The sequence below is a fragment of the Lepisosteus platostomus genome, chromosome 6 (assembly GCF_059453375.1).
Source record: "Lepisosteus platostomus isolate fLepPlt1 chromosome 6, fLepPlt1.hap1, whole genome shotgun sequence".
NCBI lineage: Eukaryota > Metazoa > Chordata > Actinopteri > Semionotiformes > Lepisosteidae > Lepisosteus > Lepisosteus platostomus.
This window is the reverse complement of record NC_142616.1, coordinates 50,972,333-50,997,135: the sequence shown is the minus strand read 5'-3', so window position 1 is coordinate 50,997,135 and position 24,803 is coordinate 50,972,333. Positions and strand designations below refer to the sequence as shown.

The following is a 24,803-nucleotide window of genomic DNA, read 5'->3' as shown; positions in this document are numbered from 1 at the left end:
TCTAGAACAGCATTTTAGCCAGGATGCTGGGGGTGAATTCCTCTAGTCTTCAGTGTCTAGAGGAATTTAATGACTGAGTAGTCAGGACCTCACTTTAATATCTCATCTGAAGGATGACTCCTTCTACATTAGTGTTTCCTTCACTAACACTGTAACACTGTAAAATTCTGATCCAGAGGAAAAGGCACCACTTACTGTTCCACCAGCATCACTTACAACAGTTAGCCTAGTTGTCTTCCCACCTAAATCATTCCTAGGCTTGCTTAGCTCTGGATCAAATGAGATAAGCTCAGAGAGATGATAATGTTTTTATAATGCAAAGGAACACATAATAGGTTTATTCCATGCCGAAAAGAGAGGAAAGAAAACATAACGTTTTGGCTGTGGAGCCTTCTTCAGGTGTGTTTTTATAATTATGTATTTTTCTGACACCACATGTATCCTTTCTCTGAAATGCCTTTAAAATAAGTTTCTCTCAGATAGGCCTGATCTGCAGGGTTGGGGCTTGGGCAGCATGTGTTGAGCCATGTGCCTGCCAGCAAACAGCTGTTTTTTCTGCATCTTTGTCTTTATCTTTTATACACAGGCATTTATCACTTTTGAGAGTAAGGAAATGTGGTTGTTTATGAAACAGAAGGGGAGAGAAAGATTAAAATCAAAACGGAATGAATATTTTAAAGAGGTTACGTTTCACATAAAATTTGGGGTACAGATATCAACAGAGTTTGATGTGTTGACTTTTTGTCATGTTATATGAGGAGCTAAATAAAATCTGTGTAGCAACAACACTTTTTATCCCCACATTTTTCATTTTGCTTTCTTTGTTGTAAATCAAACTTGTGCCCTTGAGCACTTTGTAGATTCAGGGATGGACTAATAGCTTGTGAATATTATCTTATCAAAGCACCCGGTGGGTGGCAGCATTCAGGGCTTTGAGAAAAGCCTATCTGTGGTATCTAACCTTGGTTGCCATAGAGATGGTGCTGTGACGCAGGTTTCTTAATTAACTGAGAGTATAGAGGGCAGTGTTGAGCTGAAACAGAGACTGAATTACAATAGCCTTAGCACATGCTTTCAGGCCTTGTGTATTTTTACTAAAATATTATGATGACAATAATTAAACTGTAGAATGACATTCTATGCTTCTTTGTCTTGTGTTCATAATCACACCATAATTTCAGTAGGTACATTATCAATGAGAAACAGTGCTTCATATTAACCCCTGTACTTCAAAGCAGATAGATATACAATAACAACTAAATCATTTGAAAAGCAGTTTTCCAGGAATCAAGGAATCATCCAACACTTCTGTAGATCAGTCTTTTTTTCATTTGGATTATTTTCTGGACAAAAGTAGGTATTTCAACATATGGTTTAATATTATTAATTTAGTTTATGTAACTCTGTAAATTGGACATTAAAATAGATATCAAGGGTGTTTTCAGAGTTTATTGATTTCGTTCCCTAGTGTATGCAGACATAAAAAGTAGCTGAGCTTAATGAAAAATCCTCTCATTAGTCTGCAGTAAATAAGAATTGAAAGTCACAAGGGAATAAACCTCAGAGTGTGATTTTAAATTCTGATTATATAAAACTGCCTGGCAATTTAAGGATACACTATTGAGTATCAATTCACAGTGTAAACGTAATATACTATTTGAAGATTAACCATTGACTAAAATAATATAACAGTTTTGTATATAAATGCAAAACAATTTAATACTAATTAATTTTAGTATTAATTTTTAAAATGTTTAAATTTTAATGTCATTTAACATTATTTCAATCTTCGTTCCTCCTAAATATCAATATCATAAGGAGTTGTAAATATCATGTTGAATTCTAAAGTTAAAAACACTCCAATCAAGAGTTTTTTTCTTTGTTTCCTTATGTTGCCTTCTTTCACAAGGTGTAACTAATTTAAGTTTATGTAAAAAGTAAAAAAGTGTAATACACCTATGTTTTTTTCGCTTAGGTATTCACTACAATATGTAATTGAAATAGTATTATTATTATTATTATTATTATTATTATTATTAGTTTTTTTTTTTACTTTCTACCACGGACACTCCAGTATACTTAGAAAAGCTCTGTGTCTGAATTCACTGAAAGCCATTTCAAAAGTATACAATTGGTTTTAAATTATTGAAAAAGAATTGTCTCATCATTCCCTTAAACCATTTGGAGTAGGAAATAATGTGATTGTCCCATAGCTGAAATGTTTTACTCCATCAGTAACTTTATCTGTTGTTATTTGAATTATTAAGCAACTATGATGCACATACTGTTTCTTCAATTAAAAGCTATTTTTTACTCTCTGAAATTCATGGGTTTAAAAAACCCTTTGAACATTTGTCTTGACACCCACTGCAGAAAAAAATAACCAAGTGTTTGGCTCTAAATTAAAATTTGGCATTTTATAAATTGAATTTGGTTGGCTTGGTATCTTGGTTTTCTTTTCTCAGGCACTTCAATGTTAATTTTCTTGAAAGCAAAACATGGTGTTTCCCAGTTACTTTTAGAATATTTCCTTCTTCTGCAGAGACTGGTTGTAACATTGAGGTGCGTTTGCTCTGACTATTTCTCCTCCCAACACAGTTAATGTGTCGTTGCTCTTCTTCTGAAGACCTCCCATCCTTTTAATCCCACTTTAAGTTTTATAGAGGTACTTGCTAGAAACGTCAAGTATCCCTTCCAACAAGACAGCTCCATCCCTAGAGTTTCTGTAGCATTCTGAACTTCACAATGAAACAAGTCATAAATATAAAGACACCCCTCTCTCTCAGGAAGCCACAAGACAGAAGTAGAAAAGCCCAGGATAAATCATTGAGTTTGATCCCAAACACGTTTTCTGCTGCTTCTGAGAGATATGGGCGTGTTTGTATTTCAAAGTCATCCAACATTGCGTTTGCAAGAATCTGAAATTTTAAGTATGCTGAGGTATCTCCTTTCCATAATGTGTATTTTGAAGCATCTTGAAAACTTGTTCATACCAGGTGTTCTTTTACTAATACCATTTACAATATCATACTGCTGCTACTTTATAAGCACCCTTTTAAAATAGAAATAGCTTGATGTTGTTCCTAAGACATGATAATACTTGTATATAAACATAAACCTCCAACAAAATTCATGTCTGTTCCTCTTTGACTGTTTTCGTTAAGAAATTAAGAGAGAAATGAAAGGAAAATAGCAGTAATCAAGAGTGGAGCTACAACAGATAATCAGAAAATGTATGTAATCTCTTCCTGTGTGTAAGCAATATGAGTGAATTCCAGTATTGCATTTCCTGTGTCATTGTTATGACTGCAATAAGCGGGTGTTTTCCTCCAAAGATAGGATTCAATGCTTTCTTTATTGATCCCCTCACAGCTACAGTCCATGTGGAGTCCATAAAGGTACACATCTGCTGTTTTAATTGAGTATGAACATGGTCTGCCAACTAAGTTCCAAACAAGTATGGGAGCTTTTACTTGTGGCATTTCAGCTTATTTGCTGTAGATTCATTAGTTTTCGTTGCTGTTGGGCAGAGTATTAGAGCAGTAATCTGTGTTGGAACAGCACTTCTGTTTACATTTACATGTGTATCGACAAGGGGATAGGAGCAACTGCATGCTAATTTTTCTTCCTCTTCTTCACTAAAATTCTTTCTTTCTGTACTTTCTAAGGGCTGAATGTCAAAGGATTGGCATTATATTAAAATTGGTTTGACTTGATTTGACAGCAACTATGGTGACACTGTTCATCTACCCGGCAAGCTTGCCATATTGAAATGCTTCTTGTGTTGAAAGCTGGAATTAAATGTTGCACGTGTGCAGATTGTCCAGTCGAATTGTTTGCTAATTATCCATTTGCTGCCGGATTTCTTTTCTGGAAGCAGCCAACTGTTCATTTCCACTGTTGCTGTGTTTCAGATTTAAATCATTTATCAGATTTGTCCTGTGCTGTATTATAATGCTGTTGAAACACGTGACCTGAATGTAAAGGAAATGTCCTTCCTTCCTGCAAAACTTCATTACTGCATTGGGCCATACTGAATAATATTGATGAATTCCCGTAGTGGTGAACTTAACAAATTGCAAGAGTCAGATTATTTTCTTAAAATTCAGTGCATGTATAGATTTCAGGGTGCTTTAAATGGAAAGGGTATTTTTGTTTTGTTTTTTTCAATTCAACAGTCTCTCATCATAACATCTTCAGATGCTAAGGTGCTTCTAAATGTCCAAAAGTCCCAAAGTTCCTCATTGATTTGCAACACGGTATTTGTTACATGTTTTTCCTTTTCATTTTCATCTCAGTGTGACAGTGTTTTGACAGCAGCAGGACGAAAAAAACAGCAGAGAGATGAACGACCTGTTTGTGTCTTTTTTTTGTCACTTCATAATTGAGAAGCCTTGTGCAGAGACTGATGACCGTGTTAGGTATGAATCTATTTGGGGAAAAAAGGAGACGGAAGTTCTAAAATAGGCTCTGAAAACTAAACCTAAAGTGGGTAGGAGGAGGCTTGAAGGCTGAAACATAACAGACTGGCACAGAAGTCACATAATCATGGGCACTAGGCATGTTGAGTAATTTGTATATAGTCCAATTTGTTATTTTAGTTCTTTGGATTTTATGGCTAAGGCCAAACTGCTTTATTCAAATACCATGAACAGATGTAATTCAAAGACTATATATGAAACACATCCCTGTATTCTTATCTTGCATATTGAATCACTTATGAAACACTCTGAATGGAAGTAGGTTTTGAATTTTGGTTATCTGATATTTTGGTCATCATCTTCAGAAATGTTAGTCTTACCAGCTGTTTCCCTGTCCTAGTTATATTGCAGATGTGATATTGGAAATGAAGAAAATAGGGCATTTGCAGTCGGTCCTATGTTTTCGCACTTCTGAAAAGTCAGGTGTGAATAACAGCTCCTTCGTGTAGAAGTTATATCTTCAATCTTCCTCCCTGGGCTTATTCTGTGTTTTTTAAAATGATGGAAGAACTGTTGTTTTCCGGGGGAGAGAGGCTCTTCCACCACATTAATAATATTAGTTCTTTTCTGTTTATATTTAGTCATGAAAAGCATTAATGATGTGTCTCGTGCTTGTCAAGGAACACTGAAGTTCTAGGTGGCAGGACAGTGGTTGCATTTGTGTGCTAATAGGAATTTAATGACATCCAAGCCAGATTTTTATACATCAGCATAAAATCAGTAATTTCAGGAAAGCATTCAGTCTATAAATCTCTGAACACTGCACTACAGATCTTTTTCTTCTGACTAGTGTTACCTTTACAGGATATTTCCTCATTCATTAAGCACAAGTATAATAGGTCAAGGACTAAACGAGGCAATAGCAGCTGTGGAGACTTGTCGAACAACCCTAACACAAACCTTCCGGAAACTCGTGCTCTGCCACACAGAATCTCAGTCACGTTGTAAAATTCAATAGATGCGTTCAACTCTTCTGCTGCAGAATCTAGCTGATATTTTTGACATTTTGGTCATAATCTACTTTTTGATTTTTTTTTCTAAATTTGGAACAAAAGGCCCAAGGCCTTCATTTGAAAGTGTATTGGAATTAATTAACTTTTGTGTTGTATTTGTAAGAGTGGAAAGTTTAACATGGGGCCTTGCATGTCAACGTGACTCTGAAACAATCACTACAGTCTTGGCTTAAAACACTGACCCAATACCGACCAAAGAAATTCAGAATAATCTTTTTCTTATGAGTTACTTAAGAAATTACTAAAGAAACAATTGTGCAGTTAAGTAACTGCTCAAATAAAAAAGACCGCATAAATATCAGTGTTGGTTAATTGCCATTGTGCATTTGGGTTAAATCCACATTTTGCATAATAGTCGCATAAGATTGTAGAAAAATCATTGTTCCAGGCCAAAAACATTAATTTCCATTATTTGTCCTTCCTTTCAGGCCTAGAATAATTCTTTGTGCTCTCCTTTCTGCTGCCTCTATTGCAACAACATATTTTCTGATCACCAAAACATAACTCGCTATTCCAACAAAGGTACCAAATAATACATTGTGTGATTTTGACATGAATTGTCTACAGTATTGGTTCCATATGCTACTGGATGAAGTAAGTGATAGCTATGTAAACCCCTTGATTTTTCTCATTATTGCTTCTTTCAAATTAGTACCATCCATCTGATATTTTTATTTTTGTGTTTTGTTGTTTCCAGCATGTATTACTTTGCATTCATTGATGTAAAGGGAAACTACAGAAAATAAGTTACACCTTATTATATTTTTGAAGATATCACCTGTTCTATTCTATTGTGCACATAATTTTATCGACATCGCAAATTAAAATCTCAAGCTATGACATTTCCGATACGTCTGGACTTCCATCAATGGCAACTGAAAATACAACAGAGAATCTCACGTTGTCCTGAGTTGAATAAGATTCTCTGATACTTCACTGATTCTGTCAGAGGCTGTGTTTCTTGAGAGGCTCATATCTGCAAGAGCTTGCCTCCAAACAAATTAATTCTGTTCTCTTTTACATTAATGGTCCCTTTCCCAAAAAAAAGCTAACATGCTAGTTCATGTAGCTTGCCTTAACTGAGGCTTCACTTATGAGATGGTGACAGCTGCTTTTTCAAGGAATTCTCCAATATACCTGTTAAGTCTTCATGCGGCCTCCCGATGCATTTATCAAGCTTACTGGCATGAGTCATATCTTGGTGCCTCCAAACATTGCATTCTATGGCAGTAGACATCAGCCTTCTATTCTGTTCAGTGAAGGTCAATGAATTTCTCTCCTTTTCATGAACATCAAGACATTTTTTTGATCAAGTTACAGTGTGTATTCTTGTGCTAAAGAATATCTGTTGAGATCATACACTTACCAGTTTTGGTAAAAATAATGGTGGCAATTCATTCACTGAGGTTGTTCCAGAATGTTTGGAATTTTTGCAACCAGTTTTGTGCAAAGACACACCATAGTCTAGAACTAGAGCTGTGACATCATAAAACAGGCTCACTGCAATTAGACAGTGGTAGAGAACTGCAGGGAGCACTGTGTGTGTGAGACATTGAGGGTACTTGCTTTGTGTGTGCCCTGTTCAAGCTCAGACAAAGCTTGGACTGCATTCTGGCTAAAATTCTAGCTCTGCATCTGACAAAAACAAAGCCAGACAAATGTGCCTGACCTAGCAATGCGAGTTGCGTATTTGATACCCCCGGTTCTAGATCAGGGTTCAGAAGGGTCCCAGAGCTGATTCCTGTGGTACCCCATTAATTACCTTGCTCCAGTCAGACATAAATCCTGGAGGGATCCAAAAAGTCACAGTTCAGTTCATTGCACTTTTTAAATACGTTTCTTACAAAAAGAGAGGCAAGCAGAAACACATCACTGTCTCATTCCTCAGGTCTAAAGCATAGGCCATCTCTGAGTGCTTTTGAAACCTTAGCCTCCGTCATTAACCACTCCCTCCTTCTTTATAAAAAATTGAACATTGTGTTAGAACGAGGATGTATATGGCACAAGTGTAAATTTAAATGTCAGGAGAGAAAGAACATTTCTGCACATTTGCAATCACTTGTCACACATTTCTCATAACCCTTACCAGTTTAATAAAGACTTTTTGCTACTGAGGTAACGGGTATCCTGCATTTAAAAGTAAGTAAGTAAAAGTAAGCAAACTAGTCTCTACTCCTACAGGGCAGTTTTCACATAAATGCTCTTGTGATTTTTATTTGTACGTTTTTCTGTTTAACATTTGATTGAGTGGAACTGATCGGTCTGTAATTGCCTGACTCCATTTTGTTCCAAGTTGTTCCAAAACAAGTTTAATGATTTTCCAATCAGTAGGAACACCACTTCCCTTAATGTTCATTTGAAATATGAGCCCTTCGCATAAATTTTGTCTGTTATCTCTTATTATTTATTGTTTGGGTTACACAATGTGATGACTGCATTACATTTTGTTACAAATGCTGCTGGGTGCCGTTTAGTTTAGAATCAAACCTTGTTTAAGGTTTGCCCATGACAGGTTAATCACAGCGCTAAAACCTGGTAGCCATGTTTTCCTTCTGTCCCCAGACATTCTGCACCAGATCTAAAAACCAGCCCATAACATCTAATTCAAGATAAACTTTCTAGTGTGATATATTACTCCAGTGCTTGCATCGTGCCATCAGCAGGCATGAGTAATAACCTCTTTGCAACCTGTTGTCTGAATTAAATCAAAATTATGGCCTCTCGGTACAGCCTAGTAGTTGTCTGGAGATGTCAGATTTAAAAGGTACTCTGCCATAGTGATATTTTCAAAATGTTGGTGTGCTGCTTACAATTTTTAAAAAGCATTCGTGTTGGAAATCAGCTGTAGAAATGTAGAAATATCCTGGTAGTCCTTTTCAGCTCTTGTTCTTATTCTTAATGAAAACTATAAGTGAATTATTGATGGTGAAGAAAATGGTAGCCGTGCTGTGATGGAAACACAGGTTTTATCATGTCAAGGATTATTTTGTGCATATACTCAAATAATGATCATATTTGAGCATATAAAAAGAAATCGGGAGATGTATTTTTAAAACAATGTGCTGTGTTAAAAAAAGGTGTTGCTAATAATTGTAATTTAATTTAATAACACATCCTCCTCTGAGGAACTCTGGCCCTATTCTATTTTATTTTTCTGAAAATAACCTTTGCATTGCAACTGAGCCACGTGCCAGCTCTTCTTTTGGCTGTGTCTGTGTAGATGCAGAGGAGCAGGATGGAACAAAGGCTGCAGGCACAGCACTTGGTTTGTAATCCCAGAAGCACAACAGTAATCCTTGAAAATATTAAATATTTGATGACTTCTTCATTGATTTACTATGACACCTGGGCTTCTTCTATTCCCATTTCAGAGACAAGTGTTTAAGACACTTGCGGTAGCTGGGATTGTTATAAATTAGCCTATGTTCTGCCTATGAAAGCAATTATTTTTTACAATATCTCCATTATGTGACTCTTTATTTTGCTCAACATACCACACCACACTATGTAAACATAGATTATTTAAAATATTTTTTTAAGACAGACATTGTGCTTTAATAAAATTAAAGGTGTTAATTCAACCGCTAAACAAAATTCAGTATTATGCTTATTTCTATAAAGAAATAAAATGAATGTAGGACACTGTTTTGACCTGAAAATGAATAGCATTTTAAATTTAAACAGTTACCCGGCAGGGACCTTAGCAATGGCTGTCAGCCCTGACTCGTTGCTAAGCAACAATTACCTGACTGAGCTTCACTCATGCAAAATTATGAAGAAGTCTATAATAAAAGTAAACTAGCAGTCTTTATCCTAGAAGTAAACTAGGGTAGCAAACAGTATATGATGTATCTTTAAATTGTGTCTTATGATCAAAGCCTAGGAGTGTTTTTGTAGAGACTCCAAACAATTGTTTTATTTTTGTGTGTGTACAGTATGTGTACATTTTGAGCAGTATATCATTTTTATACACAATAAGTGGTTTTAATTTTGCAATATTATTCAGGGAAAGCATAGCAATTCCAATTATTCCTAAACTGATTTATATTTAAAATATGTATATACAATTACAAGAAAACGGTTTTTAGAATCACCTGGATTTCTGCATTAATTACTCATAAAAATGTGGTCTGACCTTCAACTAAGTCACAATAATAGACAAACACAATCTGCTTAAGCTAATAACACAAAAACAATTGTACTTCTTCTTGTCAATATTGAACACATTTAAACATTCACAGTCCAGGCTGGAAAAAGTATGTGAACCCTTGTATTTAGTAACTGGTAGAACCTCCTTTAGCAGCAATAAGCTCCACCAAATGATTCCTGTAGCTGCTGATGAGACTTGCACAACGGTTAGCAGGAATTTTAGACCATTCTTCCTTACAAAACTGTTTCAGTTTATTGATATTTCTGGGATTCCTTGCGTGAACAGGTCTCTTCAGGTCATGCCACAGCATCTCAACTGGGGTCTGGACTCTGCAATTCCAGAACACTAATTTTCTTCTGTTTAAGCCATTCTGTTGTTGATTTACTCCTGTATTTCAGGCCATTGTCTTGGGGCAACCTTGTTGCGAAAGGCGCCATATAAAAATTAATTGAATTGAACTTCTATTAAGCTTCAAGTGATGGACCACTACCGTGAAATTCTCCTGCAAAATATCTTGATATAATTTTGAATGCATTATTCCCTCTATGATGGCAAGCTGTCCAGGCCCAGAGGCAGCAAAGCAGCCCCAAACCATGATGCTCCCTCCACCATGCTTTACGGTTGGGATGAGGTTGTGCTTTTTTTCCTCCAAACATAGCTTGGTGCATTTCTGCCAAATAATTCAACTTTTATCTCATCCATCCATAGAACATTGTCCCCGAAGCGTTCTGGAACATTCAGGTGGTCTTTTGCAAACTTGAGGCATGCAGCAATGTTTTTTTTTGGAGAGCAGTGGTGTCCTTCCATTAACACCATTCTTGTTCAGTGTTTTTCTTATAGAGGACACATGAACAGAGACTTTGGCAAGTTTAAGACATTTCTGCAGGCCCTTTGCCGTTATCCTAGGGTTCTTTTTCACCTCTTTCAGCATTGCAAGCTGCGCTCTTGCCGTGATCTTTGCAGGACGCCCACTCCTAGGGAGAGTAGCAACAGTACTGAAGTTCCTCCATTGGTAGACAATTTGTCTTACTGTGGATTGATGAACACCCATGCCTTTAGAAATGCTTTTGTAGCCTTTTCCAGCTTCATGCATCTCTACAGTTCTTCTTCTAAGGTCCTCTGATATTTCCTTTGATCGGGGTATGGTTCACATGAACAGCTCTTTCTTGAGAATAGCAGACTCTGTCAGTAACCAACCTTTGTGTGCCCTTTTTATAGGGCAGGGCACCTCCAACCTACCCCTCCAATCTCATCTCATTGATTGGAATACCTGACTGCAATTAGCTTTTGGAGAAGTCATTAACCTAGAGGTTCACATACTTTTTCCAACCTGGACTGTGAATGTTTAAACGATGTGTTCAGTACTGACAAGAGGAAGTACAATTTGTTTGTGTGTTATTAGTTTAAGCAGATTGTGTTTGTCTATTATTGTGACTTAGTTAAAGATCAGACCAAATTCTTATGAGTAATTAATGCAGAAGTCCAGGTAATTCACAAAGGATTCACAAACTTTTTCTTGCGACTCTATATTGTGCAGCCCTGTGGCTCAGTGGTTAATATTGCTGCTTCACAGTGCTGGGGCCCTGGTTTCAATTCCTGGGCCATGCTATCTCTGCATGAAGTTTGTGTGTTTTCCCTATGTTTGGGTGCTATGCATGTTTTAAGAATTTATTTTATGTGCTTTCAGTTGTGATATGGAAACTTTTAAATTTGAACTACTTTGAATTAGATTTAACGTTTCTGTTTTTATCCAATGAGAAACCAGATGTAAGTTGTGGTGCTAAATGATTTATTTCAAGATTGTCATAAACTGAGATGTAACAATATTAGAGTAACAGTACCTGCAATCTTTCCCTTGTATGAGACAGCTCCTGTCCAATCTCATTGTCTTATATCTGGCTCAGCTCTGACCTCTGGTTGTTGATGCATCAGAATCTGGCAAATGAAGACATGTTGTAGTTAGCTTTGTAAATAATGTGTCAGAATAGATTTTTGGGAGATTTCTCATGTCAGCATGTCACTAAAGGTTTTGATATGCATTACAAATGTGTAGCAACAGCTGACTGGTAAGAGATAGTTCATTATTCATTTTATTTACTTTTTTCACAAGTATAACATGCTGAGTTACCCTACAACCTCATCTTATTTGCTTACAATATGGAATCTAACTTACAACTTTTACACAAAAAATAGAGAGGGGCTGAGAAAGTGTGATTGAATGGACCTAGGGGATGTTATCTAGGACGCTGAGCAAAACTGCATTGTAGGAAAATACAATTCAAACCTGGCATTGATTGATGAGGAACCATATTTAGGCACAGTCTGTGATCTTGAAGCAGAATGTTCTGAGAATCTCTAGACCCTAGATTGAAAATTTCAGCTGTGATTTTAGTAATAATTTGTGGGTCCACGATTCTCATGATAATGAAGAGCCTACAGTTTGTAATTTATTTCTTGCCAATTGGTTTTCAAGCGCAAGTTTACCTCTTTACTTTAAGAATACGCTAATTATTCACAGTGGTACTGTAAGCATAATCATGAGTAATCCATTTAGGTACCTGTCATGTCCATAGTGTCTTTTTCTTAATAGCAACCAAACATGTCTAGACACCAGTGTTACAGTTTTAGGTCTTAATTAACAGAAGCAGGAACGATTTCTTGATTCTCTGGAAAATTAAATTACATACCAGCAGATGTCAAGACTGAAATGTGGTTTAATAGGTTTGGAAAAGTGTATTCAAGACGGCTATGGTTAGAATTATTTATAAATTACCTATAACTGAATGAGCAGAGGTGTCATTTTTAACCATTGAACCACACCCCATTTTTGCTGAACCTATTATATTATTAATATAATAACAAATTATATTTGTTATTTTTATCATTTTAGTATAAAAAACAATGCACTTGTATCTCACTTTCTAGTAGCAATAATTCAACCAAATAAGTCTTCCATTTGTCATGTTTTGTTGCCACTATAATTTAGAATTAATTTTAGTTGTAATGATTTTTCAACTCTGGTTTTGTTACTAATATAAGTTGGGACATGATTTTATTTCCTGAAAATGTTAATATAATTGTTAATTCACAAAAAGATTGAAGTCTTAAGAGTTTATAGCACCATGAATTCATACAAAAGTGACAGTCTCTCTTTGTTACCTGAAACAGTCATACTCTTTCTAAACAAGAGCCTGCATTGTTCTATGCAACCTGTTTTCTCCTCTGTGCCAAATGTTTTAATTAACAAAACTGTTAGTGTCTGGCGTCTGATTGTTTTAAGGTCCATTGATCGCACTTCTGGCATGCAATTTATTTGTGAGCAGTGTTCTTTCGAAGGTTTATGGTGTCATGTGCCATACTTCTAACAAATCAATACAAATTAAAGATATTTATTCACTGTTCTTCAAAAGCATAGAAAGTTGCTGTTGTATCAGTCTTATTTTCTATTGTGTTTTCTTTACTTGTTTAGAAGGATTAAGTTTAAATGTGGAAGAATAATTTGTAGCCTCATTGTAGATTACAAATATTCAAAGATGAGGGCTGATGTTATTGACAAGCAATTTCTTAAACTAGTGTTTAAAAAATGTATCAGTGTAATGCATCAGTGATTAATCTGACCAATTTGAGAGCATGACACATCTCTACCTGAATAATTATTTAGGGCAGAGTGTCTAAATCTCATTTTTGAAAGTTACAGTAAAATCTTTGGCATTTGTTGTCTTACTTGGAAAAAGTGCTTTTTGTGAACTGCTTAGTATAGTTTAATTCCTCATTCTTAATTACTGATCTTTATTTCACACTTCAATCAATTTACTTATAACTCAGCTTTTACACTGTTTATCTTCATGAACTGGTGATTTTCTTTTATTTTAGATTATTAGAGCAGAGACATTTTTGGTTGGATTTCAAAAGAGACCTCTGACGATAACGTTTAGACAAAATATCAATTTCTAATATCTGAAAACTCATCTAGAAAGTGGACTTGATTCTATTTATTTCAAATTCTTATCCCCTTGGACTGAGGTCTTTAACTATGTACTCTAACACAAAGACCTTAAGAAATGATTCAGTCCCCCCACAAAAAAAAATTAAATGCAGAGCTTCTGCCTGGCTATACCTATTACTGAGTGATCTATGGCCACATTTGTTCAGCTGTAATTTTCACCGGTAGAGTGCAAGCCCATCTGCTGTTGCTCCTTCAACTTGCAGTAGCAGCAGAGCTCTGTCGTGTAGCATAATTTGCACAAACGCTTTCTCCCATGGTAATGTCAGAGCAGAATCGCAGTTTCCATTGAATGAGAAACAAAACTACAGTTTAAATTCACCTTTTCCATTTTAGTCTGCCTTTATTTCAGGTGTGCACAGTGAAACATATTTCATGTCTGATATACTGTACTGTAGGTAAGTCTGAATTCAATAAAAAGATAACCAGTTGCAAGTCTCAAGCCAAGTACTTGTTGATATGTTTTTAATATACAGTACTTACTGAGCAGATCATTAGGGAACCCAACATAATGAGGGCTTGGTCTCAATGAACTGTAAGAAAAGCTAAAATTGAGTGATATGTTCCACCTGGGGAATTCCATTCCATTATTCTAGAAGGATTGCCTCTGGATTAGGATAATAGTGTACATGATTACACACTATCTGCCCCTAAGAGACTGTGTTCATTTGACTGGGGGTTCCTAATATTTTGGGCAGGGAGAGGAGATGGACACAAGAAGCGTCTGACAAATATAAAAACAATCTTTAAGTATAGGGATTGTAATTTTTTATTTATTCCCTTCCCAGATCTGTTTGAAAGAGGTTTAAGTATGCCTTAAAGATTCATATAAATTTCTCTAGGATATTTTCAAAATCCTCTTTAAACCTTTCAAGGAAAACTCAAAACTATATATAGAATAAATTTGTGCTGAGTATTTAAGTACTTTTGTACGCCCACTCCTCATTTTGTATCTTTATGAGGTCAGAAGTTAATTCAGGAAGCACTTTTCTTGTAAAGAAGTTCTTAAGAACTGTGTTGAACTGAGGTGAAATGTCACTGTTGTTTACATTAGCAGATTATTTCTATCTATGGGGAGATTTCACAGGCTTTTTTTCCTTTCCTCAACTTTCAAATTTATGAATTTTGTGGATCAATATTATTTTTTTGATATGCTGAATCACTAAGATTTTTTTATGTTCAGGAATTGTGTTTGGACATGTTTTTACAAGGTCCTCCCTAATCATAAGTGATGGGAAAATTAACCAGACAAAAAAAAATGTTGACCATAGCCTCTCTTTACAAGTTAAGAATAGATTTTTTGGGGGAAGTTAAGAAGAGAAAAGGTTAAGGTTTAATTATGATGCTATGTTAAAAAGAACTTGAAGTAAAGCTTATCTGCTTCATAAAATCCATACAATGATACAAAACAGGTTGTTTCCATAACAACAGGAAAGTAATAATATAATACTTAGAAGCTTTCTTGTCATCTTTGGGGCCATACTGTGTAATCTAATCAGTGAATATAATCATTACAATGATAAATATTCTCATATAAAGTACAGCTGTACACAGCATAGACAAAAGATAATAGATGCTTAGGTTTTGAGGAAGGCGCCTTGTTAATACTGAGACCCTGCACAGCACAGGTGAAATATAAGCGTTGCTACTGATTTAAACCACTGGCCGGTCAGCAATTGGTTTGTGTTGGGTTTCTCCAGAGGAACTGCTGTCTGTACAGTAGTTTTCTGTCCAAAGATGAAACTCATTTTATGGAAGATGATGACATTTCTCATAAAGCCCCAACACCAGTGGGTTTGAACAACTGCATTTTTGCACTGACTTGGTATGCTGTACAAGTGTTTTTGACCTATTGTCTGCAAGAGCTTTCCAGTAAATTAGCTTCCCAGGACTTTCTCATTGAGATTCTGATCCAGAAATGGTCTATTGCCCTCCTGTACCCAGCGAGCAAGTATATTGCTGCCTTGCCTGAGCCTTTGGGTTGCATCTCAGAACATTAACGCCAATCATGTCTGTCAGTGCCCAGCCAGCAATAGCAGAAGTAATTATTCAAAACTGTTTAAATTGTTGCATATCATCTTAATTCATGAAATGTGTATGCTTCTTTTTTTAAATCACATGTCTACCACTAAGGGTGGCATGGTGCCTCAGTGGTTAACTTTGCTGTCTTGCAGTGCTGTGGCCCTAAGTTCAGTTCCTGGAGTGCTATCTGCGTGGAGTTTGTATGTTCTCGCCAGGTTCACATGGGTTTACTCTGGGTGCTCTGGTTTTCTCCCACAGTCCAAACTGAAATTTCTGGGGAAATAGTTCCTGGTATGAGGGTGTTTGTGTCTGCCTGTGCCCTGCGATGGACTGGCATCCCATTCCATGGTGTATCTTGGCTTGTGCCCGTGGTTTGCCAGGTTGCTCTTGCTCTCCTGTGACCATGTATTGGATAAAGTGGCTAGAGAATGGAAGGATGGATGTCTAGCACTACAACTAGAACCATACAAATCACAGATGTGCAGAAAAAGATCCTTTTCTCAAACTAAAAAAAAAAGTCAATTTGTGCCCAGCTTCAGCAATCAAGCACAGTTTCCTTGCTTTACTGTAGAATTTGTTCTGAAAAATAAATGTTCCGTCCTGTAATTTCTTCCAGGTTTTGTATTGATGAAAAATGTAGGTGTAGGTGAAAAAAAAAATCAAATACAGTTAATAAAAGCATTTTTTACATTTAGAAATGTTCTATGAAAACCTAATACTTGTTTCTTTTATTTAGCATGTTCACATGTACCATGCTGTGTAAGGGAGGTCTTTTATCAGTGTGTGAAGGTCATTCTTTATGCATCTTGATATGTAGGCCGCAAAGATTAAACCAATAACCAAAGCAACTGCTTCTCCACAACAAATTCACTGGTGTTCTGCAGGTAGCTAAGGAAAAAATCAGTAACAAAAAGAAAATCTGAGGTTGTGGTGTTTAGAGGAGCTGTCTGAAACTGCACCATCAGATCAAATGAAACCCTGAATTCACGGCTTCACATTTTGACAAAGCACTCCTGGTACAGAGCTGCGCTTAAGATGGAATGGAAGTGGAATCTGTGGATGTGTGGTTGTGGTTCAAGGAGAACAACACAAAGCCAGCCCACACTTCACTTTTGTGAGCAATGACATTCACTTCTAATAGAGCAGTGACATAATGAACCTTGAAATTGCCAATTTACTGTAAGTCAGGCAATAATAGCATAGTCTTGTTAATATTTTCTATCATTTTACCTCTGTGTTTTATTTCAAGTGTGGTATGCAGCTAAATGTGCTCATGTGGTGAAAATTAAAGATGCATACAGTATGTGAGGTCACAAACGAGAGGCAGCTCTTCAGCACATATAACCTGTTTGATTGCTAGAAGCTAATTGATCCTAGGATCTCATCCAGCCACATCTTGAAAGAAGCTAGGGTATACAACTAGAGAGCTGGGTAGTTCGTTCCAAACTCCTACAGCACGTTCTGTTCTCAGAATGAAATCTTTTTTGAATAATTTAAAGCTGTTTGCATTGCTGCCATCAGGAAAAATATCTTCATTAACTATAAACATACTACATAAACAGGTGTGTAGCTGCGTCAGCATGCGTAGGCTGCAAAGGAACAAGTAATAGGTTTACTCCATACAGAAAAGAGAAGAAAAATAACGCAATGTTTCAGCCGTGGAGCCTTTTTTCGGCTTCTTCTTCACAGCTGAAGCAGGCTCCATGGCCGAAACGTTGTGTTTTCTTTCTTCTCCTTTCAGCATGGAATAAACCTATTTATTACTTGTTCCTTTACAACATAAACAAACTACATGATACTCTGCATTTGTGTGAACGTCTGATGTGTAATTCCCTGATAATGTATTAGCACATTGGACCCCATAATGAGAAATGGTCAACAGCTTTGGAGATTTCAAAGTAGACTCGAGGCCATCTGAGTCCCCTCATTCGTTCTGACAGACCTTTCCAACTCTGTTGTCCTGTATCTGAATGTCAGAAATCCAAGAATTAGAGAAAGGGCTGATTGCTGAATTACAATAATGCTCTCTTGTTCTGGAAAAAAGTTTAATTTTTAGCAATAAATTTAGCAAAGTTTTAGGTTTAAAAACCTGTTTGGTTGTATTGACACACGTGTCAACTAAAGGTTTAAGCCAAAGCACTCTGGTCATCAGCCACATCAGGGAAGTGAAATGTATTACCTTGTTGTAATCAATTAAGTGCTGAAACAGCATTATTTTAACCAATATATTAAAACAATGATTTGCATCCTACTTGGAGTTACCTAATAAATGTCATTCCATAATATATGCTGTAGCTGTTTATATTCATCCTTGGTGGCACTGCTCTTTCAGAGGATGTGGCTTATTTTTAATAAGTAGTTTTTTAGACAAAACAGTTTATATTTATTTTCCTTTATGTCAATGTTTTATATAGTTTTCAGATTTCACTGTTTCTGGGTAACCCCCTCCAGTAGCTCCATCTCCTGCATTTACTGCTACACAACTCCATCATGTGATAATTTGGTCAAAACAAAAACTTCTTAGTGTGGATATTGTAGCGCTCTCAGGTTCACGTGGGTATGCGCCCTCGCCGCTGCCGCCCTAGGTTGGCCCCCCCACCGCTGGGGACTCGAACCCGGGCCTCCGGCATCACTCAACAGAGACCCAGCCAGTTGAGCTAAATGGAATTCTCCCGTCAGCCCGACGGCTGTGGTCCCTGCTATTCACAGGGAATGTCACTGCACTGGTAAGCCGGCTCGCACAACCTCTAATGTCGGCCGTATGCGTTACAATATCTTCTGTTACAACTGTGACAGTGTATAGTGGGAGGCGCAGCGAGCACCGGTAAAAACTCAACACCCCGGGTGAGAAGACGGAAGTGTACCGCCGTGCCTCGTAACCTCCAGGCTGGGCTTACCCTATTTAGTGGTTGTCTGCAATTTCCCTCACGGGATCAATAAAGTATCTATCTATCTAAAGGGGTCTGGCCTGGGGAAAAAAGAGCCGCAAGCACAGCAGCGACCAGACTGGACTGACCCTATTTAGCGGGGTCCAGTCTGGAGAGTATGGCGCGTAAGGCAAGAACAGTACTAGAACTTAGTGTGTAAAAAAGTGTGTGTGTGGGCCTGTCCTGGTGAAAGTGAGTGATGGGACAGGTAAAAAAGAAAAAAGGAAAGAAAAAGAAAACTTTACGCGGGTGCAATCCCCTCTGGGACTGTCGGTGTCAAACTCCCCCTTCTGGGGTGGCCCTGCTCGTCCCGTCGGGGGGTGTCCAGTGTGCCTTTACAGGACCCGCCCAGCTGGGGCTCATCAACTAGAAGCCAATACAGCTGGGACTACAAAGGCGAGGCGTCACCCTTCTACCAGGGCTCCGTGTAATGTCACACAATTTTATTCACCCATTTTTACAAGGAGCCATAAATTGTCAATTTGGTGGATGGTAGCTGGTGATATTCTCCTTCTATGTAAGGTGTTAAGGTGTGTACAGTATGTCATTATACATGAGAAAGTACAGATGCTCTCAGGGTCTCATGGTGATATGGCCCATCCTGTGTGACTGCTTTTGGCATCTCAACAAAAAAAGTATATAATGGATATTACATTTCTAGATAGTCTGGATCTGAGAAGCAGATGGCACAAGCCATGGGTGGCAAATTATGCACATATCTGTCTTACAATTATCTATTCTCTATATCAAAGAATCAGGTACCGTTCTGACTCTAAATGAAAACCTTCAGACATAATTATCAGAGGCGAATCAAGCTCTTGAAAGAATGTTTTTATTATTTTCAAGCAACGCTTAATTCAAAATACAATGCTTTCTTAAACCTGATTTCCAGGGCTTGCCAAGTGTGTGTTTCTTACAAGTTTGGGGTTTATTCTGTAGATGTAGTCTGTCCTAACTCTGGAACAGAAGGAGTTTTCTTTGTATAGTTTTGTTAATCCTTGTTTATTTGTTTTTTTTATTTAAAATGGGTGAAACTAGATAAATCTGAATATCTAAAAATAGAGGGAGTGGAAAGACTGTAGCAAGAGAATCACAAAAGCTTTGGCCAGGCACTTGATACATTTAATTTAATTTTCATATGTGTAAAGTAGTAATAATTTTCTACATGGGGCAGAGATGTGATTAAGAACTGCAGGAATCTACACATGCAATCAATCTGTGTTTTTATGTGGATTCGTCTATCCTCATCAAGATAATGTGGGGAAGCAGTAAAAATCCCAATAGACTTCTTGGGAATAAGAAAATAAGCAATTTGAACTAAAGGAAATTATATTCAAGCTTTACAATGCACCACACTAACCTTATTTAGAATATTGCATCCAGTTTTGCTCACAAAACCATAAGAAGGATGTTATAGGGCTCAGATAAGAACAACAGTAATGATTTCTGGTCTCAGGGGAATATAGTATACCAACAATGTAAAGGATCTCTTCAGTCAAGAACAAAGAGCAAATCTGATCCAAGTGCATGAAATCCTAACAGATAAATAGTAAATATGGTTAAGTCAGTTAAGCCTTTTACACTCAGTATAGTGAAACAAGGACAGTTTTCTGTACCAAAATGGCTTCATGAGCCGAACTTTCAGGAGCATCTCACACAATCCTAATCCTCTATATTCCAAAAGTAACACACACCCATCCTTTTTAATTTTTTTCCAAGGTGGGATTCTATACTTCAGAGAGTTTTGATGTTCTGGAGGCCTGAAGACTTCTTATTATGTTGCCATCCAGTCAATGCATGGCCTGCCTTTTGAAGGTGTCACATGTTTGTGATCCTCTTGAAAGGAGAATTCTTAAAGTGAGGTGAAGCTAGGTTGAGCCAGAGCCACCAAACTACATTGCTGCGGAAAGCCTAAAAGAGGTTAACCAAGACACTACAGCAACTAGGCTCCATGAACCCATTATTGAAGATTAATGTGATGCAAGCTCTGAAATGGAGCAAAAGCTTTGGCAAATCTGGTCCCTTGTGCAGCTTTTTCTATGATGAAGCTAAGGATTAAATTACACACTGAGAGCTAAAAAGCTAATTAGGAATTTGTGATTGGTAGGATACTTGCTGTATTTGTAGCTTTCCCCATTTGTGGTATTCTTGAATTAATTAGGTGGCTCTATAGACAGCCTACTGCTGAAGTCAAACAGGCTTGATTGTTGAATTTCAGGTCAATCAGATCAGTTGCGATATAAAATGAGATGTTGCTTAACATCCCTGTCAGCACAAGCATACTAATGAGCTTCTGAGAAACACAGGATTTCTAAATGGGTCCTGATTTGCGGCATCAGTTGAGTGCTCTAAAGCTTATTATAAATATTTCTGAGCTCTTGATCACAACATGTGAAACCGTACAATTTTATCATTTGTAATCCAAGAACACAATAAAATTTCTAAACAAACCTCTAAGATTTTGGGTTTTGCTATTGTGTGGGTATTCAGTAAATGTGCACAATGTGACATTTAATGAGGGAGAAATATCATGGCTCTTAATTCTTTGTATTCTGGAGATGTACCATCAAACTCAAGGAATATGCACCATAATTCAGATGAGTAATTTACCACTCTGTTAAGTGCAGAGGGAATACTACTGACATTTAAAAAAATATATTGTGGTATTTAGGGAGATATTTAAGGTTAATAGTCCAACAAGTGTTTTATAGGCAAAGATTAAACAAGGACATATAAAAGAGCTGCCTGATTTATTTTCATCACCTGATTTGACATGCACTACTTCTTCACTTTAAATGACAGTTATAACCAATCCACACCTAGTAGCTAAGGTAAAATTCACTTCAGCCTATAACTACACTTTCTTTATGTATTTCATGAACCTTTTTAGTGGACATAGGTTAGGTAGTAATGTTCAGATGCAGCCATTATGATTATTGGTGGTTTAACTTGCATTATTCTTTTTTCCCCTGTTTCCTGCTCTTCAAAGTCTTGAGTCAAAATGCCCAGTTTGTCTCACACATCAGCATTTAAAAAGTAGTGCTTTGGATCTTCATTGTGCCATGTCAGTATATTTAGTCAATCTAGACAATGAAGTATTCTTCATGGAGTGTGGGGTTTACGCAAAAAGTGAATTTCTTAAGGCATGTTGTCAGTTCAGCAAATAATGGTCTGCTACTTGTCTTCAGTTTGTTTCATATTTTTTATTAGTTCTTCAACACATTGAAACTGTACTGCTGGCATTGCAGTAAAATATGATATAGATGAACATTAATATTGTTAAAGATCATTTTAGGTCACTCAACAAAAAACACATAGCTACCCTATATTTTCCTGTATGTAAGGTTTTATGTTAATTATCTCTCATTTTCAAGGATTTTACATTGCCTACAAGAGTATCTCGGGAATAAAATGGTGAGGGCTATATGGCTGTTAATGGACATTGTGGTGGCTCTCCTCATATTTATGAGGCCTTAAAAAGTCCATCCAATATGGCTTTATTGTAGCTGCTATACATGGTGTAATTTTAAAGATAAAAGTTTATCCTAATTTCTTATATATAAATCGTGCTTGAAAGGCAACTAGGACTGTACGTTTAACAGGAAGAACAAAACAGGTACAGATACAATTTACCTCTCAGTAAATTATGAACATGTAAAATGTTTAACTTTAGGAGTGTATGAGATTTTAAATAATATTCCTATAACATTCACTGTTTTCCTACAAGCAAAGCAGTCAAATCATGGATGTTTAAATAAATGAAATTATTTTGTATTGACAATTTCAGCAAGTGTTTGGACAACCCGATGAAGATTATTAGACAATATTCCTTTAAAACAATTTTAATTTTCTGATTTCACAGGCTCAAATCTAAATGCTACAGACAACAACTCTCTAGTTAAAACTCATACCTCTAATAGTCTGATTTGTTTTGATTAGCAAAATGATTTTAAAAAGCATGATTGTTTCAAATTCAAATATTGTTCTCCAAGATTGTTTTTGGAAAAAAAATAATTAAAAACTTCACTGTGAACAATATTTTACTGCCTTATTGTTTTATGTAAAATAAGATACTTTTTACGCTGTCTGAATAATTGATCCATTCAAAGTTTTGAACAGTCCTCTGTATTCTTCCAGGCAAATTCATAATGTTTTAACAGATATGCCTTATTTATTTTCCAGGAAGCAGACTCAATAAGGATCTCAAGCAATATCTAAGTCAAAGGTTTCAGAAGTCATCTGCAGACCATGAGCTACAGCAAACCATCAGAAATAACCTTTATCGCCATGCTGTGCCTTGTGAGTATTCAGCTCTTTATCAGCTTGTGCTTCTAAAAGAACTATGTGTATTCTTACCAATAATAATGAATAACAATTGATTGTGTTTGTATAACGCTTTTCATAGTAAACATCCCAAATAGCTTCATGTATAGGGACGAACCCGTTTCATCCAGAACTGAAGTGCAGTCCCCACCCTGGTATCATGCCAAAGCCAAAACATGACATCAGGTTGAGACATGAACATTACTTCAACACTTAAATGGGAGCTCTAGGGAGCCACACTGTTCAAGCCCAAAGTGGAATTAAGACAGGACCCCAAAGTTAATACCCCTGATTTTACAAACAATGCCATGAGATCTTCAAATACTAAGTAGTCAGAACCTTTTTTGAATGTCTCATCAATGTGCCATCCTATGGCACAGTGCTCCCATTCACCATACTGTGGCACTGATTTGGAAATTCAGGGAGAAGAGGGCCACCTACTGGTCTACCAACACCATCATACACCATCACATAACGTGTTCAAGTGAAAAATATTCTGAAATATTAATATTATGAAAAAAAGTATGTTTATGCTGTCATTTCTTATGTTCACTTTTTGGATTGTGCTGTTGTGCCAAATGAATCTTACATACTAGTCCCTTATACTTTGGATAAGTACAGCTTGTTCATTTGATTTGATCGTCTCAATCAAACTGATTCCGGTGCTGTGGTGTTTATTTAAATTTGATTTGATGAAACTGAGATGGTCCAGCACGCTCCAATCAATAACCCTTTGAAGTTTATAGAGATCAATGACAGCAGTGATTAGAAGCAGTAGTTCTTGTTAAAATGTGACAGCAGCTTGTGACAAATCTACTTCATAAGCTCAGATGTTAAAGAATCGACTCTAGTTTCCATTTGTTTCAGTGCTAGTCTTCTATTCCTCCTGAACGCATGTGACTAAATCCAGCTCAAATACATGAATCAGAAGCAGGACATTTTTTCAAGGCTGGATTACAAATGAATAACATTTTTTTAGAAAATACTTAAAGGAATTCCCAAACAAAAGAAACATTTCACACCTGAAAAATTGAAATGAATGCCCATACTTCTACTTGACATTGTTTTTTTAATTTTGTTTCCACTCAATTTGGAATTAACAATTATCTACAATCCCTGCAACTCATGGACACCTTCTCCTCTGTCACACCTACCTCTATTTCGGACACCTATAAGGTCCTTGTCACCTTTCATGAGAACTAGCTTCAGCTGAAGGAGCAGCATGCGTCTCAGTGATGTGGCTATAAGCTTGCAGGCGTCTGGAAGTTCCTATTGTCTGTTCTCATCTGGTGTCTACAGGGCTCAGCCTGGGTTAACCACGAGTAGTTTAGTAAATGAGTTACTCAGAAGGTTTTCTGCTCGTATGTGTTTGTTGTGTTTTACAGAGGAAAATTAAAGATGTTCTTCCTCATTATTTGCTGAACTGTCTCCTTAGATTGCTGGGTTTAGAATTCAGTTTTGTGTTTTTTTTTATTGAGATTTTGTATGCGTTTGGAGCACAGATGGAAACTCCATGAGACAAATCAGCCTAAGAAGTGGAGAGTCTTCATTTTTGTTCAACAGGAAAATTGTATTTTTGGTTTTTGTCTTTTTTATGCCAACATTATAAAACAAGGAGGGATCTTTTTTCCCCCACTTTCCAATCAAGGCTGTAACCATATTATTATACAGACCAGACCCCTCTTTAATCTGAGATCTGACCGTTTATACATGAAACAGTGATATGGCTACAGGGCTACAGACCGGTACTGTAAACAAGGTACTGAGTATTTCATTTCTAATCAAGCATTTTCCCATGAGGGCTATGGTCTGTGAAAAATCAGTCGCAAATCCGTTTCGGTCATTTTGTTTGCATTTTAATTAGTAGTTGCACCTAATTTGAGG

At 36.6% G+C, this 24,803-nt stretch overlaps 1 protein-coding gene across 16 annotated transcripts in view; it reads left to right on the top strand.

Moving 5' to 3' along the window:
• Positions 1–24,803, top strand: part of magi1b (membrane associated guanylate kinase, WW and PDZ domain containing 1b) — a 183,333-nt gene that overhangs the window by 68,884 nt on the left and 89,646 nt on the right. For all 16 annotated transcript variants that reach the window (XM_088636255.1, XM_088636253.1, XM_088636263.1 and 13 more), the window contains exon 2: positions 22,779–22,895. In XM_088636255.1, coding sequence (XP_088492381.1) covers positions 22,779–22,895 — 117 coding nt within the window. The remainder of the gene's footprint in view (positions 1–22,778; positions 22,896–24,803) is intronic.